Source organism: Etheostoma cragini, chromosome 23 (genome assembly GCF_013103735.1).
Source record: "Etheostoma cragini isolate CJK2018 chromosome 23, CSU_Ecrag_1.0, whole genome shotgun sequence".
In the NCBI taxonomy this organism is placed as follows: Eukaryota; Metazoa; Chordata; class Actinopteri; order Perciformes; family Percidae; genus Etheostoma; species Etheostoma cragini.
The window spans coordinates 1,893,712-1,901,772 of NC_048429.1; the positions used below are offsets into that span (position 1 = coordinate 1,893,712).

Consider the following 8,061-nt stretch of genomic DNA (forward strand, 5'->3'; position numbering starts at 1 on the left):
TCATAGTATAGTATGTGGAGAAAAGTCTTAGTAAAGTAAGTCAAAAAAAGTCATAGTATAGCATGTCAAAAAAGTCATACTGATCAATCTGCTGAGGAAGATTAAGAGGGGGGGCATGTTACTACAGCAGCTACCAAACTAATCGACGTTGTGGTGAGGTCATCTCATCAACTGCAAAACTAGTTCGGTGAGCTGAGACAAAGTCGGTAAACATTTGAATGTTCATGAATTTGAAGTCAGTTGTAAGTATGTATAGTCATTTTTGTACATTAACAAGTCAATGTCATGCCTGACACAGATCCAGAATGCAATGCATTAACTGGACAAGAGCCAAAAGAAGGTATGCTGCAAGAGATGACATGACTTTTGGGATGGAGTGAAGTTCATATGCGTTACCGTGCATGGCGTGCTTCTGCCCAGACAGTAGTTTGACCAGAGCCCAGAAGGCGTCCTCTTCATTCATGTATATCAGCAGCAGAGCTGTAATCTGGCTCATGCCCTGGCAGTAGCCCACCTCCTACACACACACACACACACACACACACACACACACACACACACACACACACACACACACACACACCACACACACACACAAAGATTGTGTCCATGGTGAGCTTAACAGTGAGTTCTTACGGCATTATCTACCAAAACATGAATTCCCTCTTCTGTAAAGTTTCAACCTATTGATTTTATAGGGCAATTCGATTCTTTTACGATTCATGGGTGCTGATCTAGAAGTATTGCGAGTCGATAGTATATTGAGTATTGTCATTTTCTAATCCTTCTTTAACAACAAACAAAAGTTGAATAAAAGCCTTCTAGAGACAATAAATCATGAGACATTTCTAATAACTAAATCTTTTCAAAGAAGAATCCATGTTTGTCAGTCAGTCTACCATTTATTCATTAATTTAAGAGCAACAAAACACAGATTTTCTGCCTTTTCTGCATTCAATCTGTTTACCTGGAAACAGATATGATGTAGTTGCTGTCATTAGTACCATATAAACAGAAACTATTTAGGTGAATCATTAGTAAATTGATTCTAGGTAAAAGAATTGTTTATAAAAAAAAATCGGCACACCCCTTTTGTCTTATCCTGTTTTCTTTCGACCTCTGAGTTCAGCGCTTAGTGGGAAATATTTGTGCCATTTTTGCCTAATATTCCTTACAAAAATGTATCCAAAACCTAAAGTGACATCTTGGAAAATCCAGTACTTCAAAAAGTACTGTACATACTGATAGTAAAAGCACAGAAACTGAGAGTGTGGATGACTCACAGTGTTGTACATGGAGTAGGCTGTGAGGACGTGGAAGAGAGCTTGCTGCCTGAAAACACAAACCAACAAGGAGTTTAGAGTCGGATCATCGACATTCATAGTGTTGCTTCAGTATTCTGACGCCACACGCATCTTTAACCTCCAGGTAAATCAAACACGTACGACCAAAAGCTGCACGTCAGGTGTGAAATCAACAACGTGATGCGTGATACCCTCCGTCTGCTCTCACATGGAAATGAAGCGTGTGCTGCAGTACGTTATGTATGTAAGTGTGCTTCCTAATTTCCCAGCAGGAGCTTTAAAACATTACAATGGTGTTATTATTTTATTAGAATATAGATAACATGAGAGCTGAGGCAGGTTGCTTATATATTCACCAGAGGCTGTTGTCAGACCTCCGTAACAAAGCAGAAGTCCAAACAGAGAAAGGGGACATGAGCCGTCTCACTTTCATATTTAGAAACCTTTGTGGCTTTAGGAATCAGTCAGGGCAGACTTACAGTTTAATTACTCAGCGTCTTTTGACTAATTTATACCTTCTCTATGCAGTTCATTAAAGCATAAACACATCTTGCTCTAGTCTGACAGCACACCTGTTAATTAAAGTGTGAAAATGCATTTAAACCAGTTTATTTTTGCTGCTAAGTGCCAACTCCCGCTGCGTTTCTGCTCTATACTTTTCCTGAGATTACTTGTCAGTCCAACAGTAAGAGCTGCGCTGTGAAGTTGTCTTTTCTTCCTCTTTCAACATACAGGTCAAATGTTTTTGCATGTGTTTTTCGAAAAAATAGAATAAGGACTGAATTGTTGCCATGTGATCAATCCGACTGCAGATTATATTAACTGTTAGATGAATGAAAGACATGTACATTTGAATACATGGGTGTATATACTGTATATATATATTTTTATGTGTCTTTTAGTTTTTCCGACAAATTCTGTATAAAATAGAATAGATAAACTTGCAGACTGAGATGCTAGATCTATTTTGATATTTACAGAGGTGTTTTTAAACCAATCAGATTGCTGTGTTGCAATATTCTGACACTGTTCCATTTATTTCTACTGTAGTAGTATGTACTGTATGTTGCTGTGTTAAATTAGCATACATTTTTGTAAAATCCAATATCAATTTAGTGACATCTTTTATTTTGAAGGGTCCGCGTTAACTGGTATTGTTAATTGATGTAGTATTTCCTTACCTTGGGAGTAAATATGTTTCCATGTAGGAAATGTTCTGTATTTGGTTTTATTTTACGAACTGTCCAACTGCCAATAAACAGCTGTGTAGACAACAGGAAGTGTGGTCCTTCAGCACACATTTTGGATCAGTCATTACATTACCTGACACTTTTATTGAGAGCGACTTACAGTTGATATATATCGGAGGTTGCACGCCTCTGGAGCAACTAGGGGTTAAGTGTTTTGCTCAGGGACACAGTGGTTGATGTATCGCCGTGGGAACTGAACTCAGAGCTCCCACACCAACGCCATGTGTCATACCCAACGCACCATCTCCCCCACCTGACTCAGGCTTTAATAGAGTTTCCACAGGCGGTAATGTCCCTCTAGTTATTGCTATAGGAGAGTAAAAGGTGGACGTTAATGCCGCAGTAAATTCTGGAGACACCCACTTGACATCGTAGCGATTCATGAACATGATGTGGTCCCTGTAGGTGCGGTTCACATCCAAGTCAATCTGACGGATGTCGGGGGACACTCCTCTGGCTCTGGCTTTTAGTTTCTGTAGACGAGCAGAAAACACACACTTAACAACCAAGGTCAGTACCAGAGGGAAGAGACTCCAAGGCAGGGGTGTCAGACTTAATTTCACCAAAGGTCACACCGGAGAATGAGAATCACATCAAGGGCCACACGTGTCGTTTATTGACATGCTTTTATTTAATCAAAAAAGTCAAGTATCTCATGTCCCATTTAGTGTAGTTTTCTCAGGGTCTCAAATTTAGCAAATCAAGCAAAACAATAGCAAAGCAAAACATTTTTTTGAAGTAGGCTACCACACAGCCGACTCACAGAGACCTGTTTCACAACCTGAATATGCAAAGTCTCTGGTTCTGGGGGAAATATTCTGAGTCTCAAAGTCAGAAATCTGCCAAATTCTGCTTTGAATGTCAGTCTTTTTGGTTTGACGCACAACTACGCGGTCTAAAATTTATTGTGAGCCTAAATTGATAAGCGGCCCGGATCAAAATTTGCAAGGTGGCCGGATTTGGTCCGCGGGCCTCGAGTTTGACACCTGTACTCCAAGGAGACTCCTTAAACATCGGGTTGATTACAATCAATACTTTTTTAGAGATGAAACATTTCTTAAAAGTATAAATATGAGTCTGCAAGTTAAAGACAGTTATAGAAATATAACTAACATACATATACACAGCCTTGCAAAAAGCTTTTACACCAAATATTAGTCTGAAAAAAATGAGTCTGGAAGAATTTAAATGGTGAAGCCAAGTTATTGCCTAACTGTATTCAAATGATATTGTTTATTTATATACAGTTTATTGATCCCCAGTGGGGAAATTAAAATGTACACTCTGTTTTTGTTAGAAATCACTACACACAGGCCTGAAATACACTCACATGCTTTAGCTGGGCCAAAATCTTCTGTCCCGACATACGTAGGTCAGTCTACGATTGTTTAAATATCTTTAAAACGACATATATCACAATATCCTGTATGTTTGGGATATATGAATATGAATAGTCTACATGAAATAACCACATGGTAAAGCCTATTTTTGTATACTCCTGTGTGAATTAAATACTCGGGTAATGAGAGTATTATTGAATCATTTTATTTGGAACCTGAGTGCAAAATGAACATTAAGTGCAAGGATCAGAACAAAAAGTGTTGTCCAAATATCGCAAATATTGCTTTAATGCAAAATCAGCGGTGTTTGTTGACACCCTTTTAGAAACAATAGCGTCATAGTAATTCAGTGAATAGTTCAGAAAAACACTAGATCCAGTATTCTGCATTGCTGGGCATTTATCTCAAGTGGTTAAAGAAGGATCCACTTTTATTTTATTCAAGTTTTTTTATCTTCCCTAATGCTCGTATGATATTAATTTGAGGTGAAAGGTTTGAAAAGAGGCATTAGCGGTCTTTGTTGTATATTTGATGTCTTTGGATCAACCAGATTAAATTCAGTTTCACGCAAAAGATCAAATGGATGATAATCTATAGAAGCCTTTTCTTTTACAATTCATATTTCCCACTGTGTTTGATTGGTTTGCTGTCCGTGCCCTCGGCTCGTAATCCCAGTCCTCTCACACAGAAACCAAAGGCAGCGATGTTATTGATCCGGCCGGATGAACTTTCTAATGAGATCCAAAGTTTGTCTCGGATCAGACAGCGTTCTGATTCCCACAAACATAAATAAGCCTCTAAACCTGCGTCGTGCCCACTGCAGCTCAGTGGAATCAAATGAAGCCGAGGTGCTCGCCTAGGAACCTTTATGAGGCGAGTCCTGCAACCAAGGCTGGTTTCATAAACCGGGTGTGGGAGACCAGGACTGTTAACCCTCGGTCTGTCTTCTCGTCGACAAGACAACACAAGGATTTGTTTTCCTGGGTCAAAATTTAAACTAAGATTTACACTTTTTTTTCACTTTTCCCGATGTATTTGTCTTTTTTGAGATTCTTTGGCATTTTTTTTTAGAAGTTTTTGTTCTTTTATTCCATTTTTTTTGGTTGACATTTTGTAAATTTTTTCAATGTTCATTCATATCACCCCCCCACCTACCCAAATGCTATAAAATTGGTAAACACCCAAATTCAATGAAAGTAGTCAACTGATCCTTTATTTTATGGAACCATCCATGTTAGTTATATTTTTGACAATGTGGTTGAAACAAACCCAAATTTTCTTATATGGAAACTTTATGAACACCGGTCCAATCTGACCGGGAGGAGGGTTAAGTGTGTGCTCCGTACCTCGTAGAAGTCTTTCTTCTCCTCCTTTATTTTGGGTATGTCGAGCAGCAGACCCCATACTTGCCCTCGGAGCTGCAGGGGGATTCCCTTATAGACCCTCCTGGCCAGCTGGAGGAAAACAAAGAGCAGGCAGTGCCTTGTTAGGAAGGCCTTCAAAGAGAAGAAGAAGAAACCCCCCTCCACATGTAGACCAGAGCTGAGAACAGGGGGTTCCATCCCTGGCCCTGCAGTCCCATGTCAAAGTATCCTTGGGCAAGACGCTGAACCCCCCAGTTCCCCCTGATGCTGCAGAGAGCAGATGTGTGTGAATGATTACCTGATGAGCAGGTGCCAAACATCAGGCATTTAATTATACATTAAATACTGGTGAGACAGTGTTGTCATGGTTCTGTCCTTCTTTCTGTTGACATTTAATATAGTTTGTAGCAGTGTCTTTTTTGGACATTGATTGTTTGCCAAGCAGAAAGGTTTCCCAAAGCTTCACCTCCGACCGACAAACTGAACCGAAAAAAACCTCCTTGGCGAAGGTAATCATATGGGTTTGGTCCAAAAAAAAAAAAAAAAAGCAATATCAAGATGACATTTTTGATGAATTTCTCACAATTTCATAAAAAGTTCAAAAAAGATATTGTGGTCCACATCTGCGTAGTTTCTAGTTAGTTATTTTAAAAGACGTTATTAACTGATAGAGAATAAATATGTGATTGCAATGTTCAAAAAGACATGAAAAGGTAAACCAAAGGGCAAAAATACATCTGTTCAAAAGGTTGCTGCTGCAGACCACCGGGATGCAACTGGAGACTGCCAGTTGTTAAAAAAATACTCGGAGAGAAACCCATCAAGCCAGATGTCAGAGATGCAAACAGCGTGTACACGGATCCACTCGGCACTCTCCCGGAGCAAAAGCAGAGGGCTTTGGAAGGTGAGCGCGAGCATGTAGCTGGACAAGCTCCAGGAGAGATTGTGGGCAGAGAGAGAAAGAGAGAGGGAGTTAGAGAGACTGCTATGCATGCAGAACAGTCCAAAGTAATTCAGTGCGCACAAAGAGATGGAAAATCATTCCGGACTCCGGGGCGGGGAAGATGAAGTCTTAAAAGCCAAACTGCTGGAACAGCAAAGCTAATCGGAGCAGGGAATTCTCCGTCTACAGCTATTAAAACCTAACCAGCCGGAACGGTTAAACAGATGATGTGGCAGGTGTTGGGACTTTAAATGTGCTGCACAGGTGACTGACTGAAAGAAAAGGACAGTCCCTCTATTAGAGGGCTGTATTCACAGAATATCCTGAGGATAGAAGTAGCTCCCAGTTGGCAAGGGTTAGTGCAAAGTCAGTTCTGTGGTTGAAGAGTAATTCACAAGACATTTCAGAGATTAAACAGGCTACTACATCTGTAGGAAGTTAGAGGACGTGCAGAAGATTCCTACATCAGTGAGGCCCTATTTAGACTTTTCATTTTCAAGGGTCTTATATCTGCATAAAATACATTTAACACACTTGCATTTACTATCCAACCATGTTAACTATTCAGTAACTCTCCATATCCTAAAACAAACACATGAAAGAGTCGTAATCATAAACTACGAGCGGATTCAAACCGCAGAAATAGAATAATTCATAATTTATTCTGCTTATTGATCCCCAGTGGGGAAATTACAATTTACACTCTGTTTGTTAGTAATCACTACACACAGGCCTGAAATACACACACATGCTCAGCGTGAGTGGGCTGCCAGCTGGACTAGCGCCCTGAGCAGTTGGGGGGGTACGGTGCCTTGCTCAAGGGCATCTCTACAGCTACCGAACCACATTCCGTACTTTGGTCCGTACGGGGACTTGAACCGAGGACCCTCTGGTTCCCAACCCAACTCCCTACAGAGTTTTTATGTCTACCGTTGCCATTGAACATTATCACAGGCTGCATGACACACCTGCTTCAAGATATTCCCCTGGGATGACGTCCTGAATCCAAATACTTATTTTAACCCAAACTGTCCAGAGGTGTGTCTTGCAGGCTGCATTTAATTTCCTAGGATGGCGAAGGCAAGGCTTGGTTTATTCTGCCTCTGATGGCTTAAGTTGGTATTCTTACCCAAACCAAACTAACCCTAACCAGTCCAACCAACCAAGGCAATGAGTACTAGCCAATTTTATTTTAGGCAGGATTTTAATTTATACTGTATACGTATATATATGTTTATATACGTATTGAAGAGTAATAAGTCAGCTGTTGTCTGTGAACTCGCCTGCATGTCAGCGTATGTGAAGCACATGATGTGTGTGTGCGATTTCCCTTTGAAAAGGCAGACTGATGAGTGAATGATTGATGGATGAATCGGTTGTGGTTGTGGGTTGGGGTGTGTGTGTGTGTGTGTGTGTTTGCGCGTGTGTGTGTGCAGAGAATTCACAAGCTACACATCAATTTCCTATCATCACACTTGGGAGTCACTTCTTGGTTTTAAAGTGCAACAGCCTCTGTAATTAGGCAGATGAGTGAGTCAAAGAGAGCATCTGTTAAAACTAATCATCCTTAGAGAGAGAGAGAGAGAGAGAGAGAGAGAGAGAGAGAGAGAGAGAGAGAGAGAGAGAGAGAGAGAGAGAGAGAGTGAGTGAACACTTACGTGTGTCAACATTAACACTTGTGTGGATGGGTACAGTTCTAGACTTTCTCTGCCTTTACTGTGTACATGCTCCTTGTTTTTACAGATTTGAACTAAAACATCACCAGATTTGTATCTAAATATCATGTTTAAATGTTTAAAGACTGGCAGCTACTGGATCTGAAGACTCCAGATTAGACTCTTTACACTGGCAGCTACTGGA

The 8,061-nt window shown here is 40.4% G+C and overlaps 1 protein-coding gene across 3 annotated transcripts in view; it reads right to left on the minus strand.

Moving 5' to 3' along the window:
* Positions 1 to 8,061, minus strand: part of usp6nl (USP6 N-terminal like) — a 51,376-nt gene that overhangs the window by 8,887 nt on the left and 34,428 nt on the right. For all 3 annotated transcript variants that reach the window (XR_004655488.1, XM_034863742.1, XM_034863743.1), the window contains exons 6-9: positions 5,241 to 5,348; positions 2,918 to 3,027; positions 1,284 to 1,332; positions 397 to 517 (exon numbers count right to left, since the gene is read on the minus strand). Coding sequence is in view for 2 of the 3 variants with exons in the window: in XM_034863742.1 (XP_034719633.1) it covers positions 397 to 517; positions 1,284 to 1,332; positions 2,918 to 3,027; positions 5,241 to 5,348 (388 nt within the window). In the remaining variant the exon portion in view is untranslated. The remainder of the gene's footprint in view (positions 1 to 396; positions 518 to 1,283; positions 1,333 to 2,917; positions 3,028 to 5,240; positions 5,349 to 8,061) is intronic.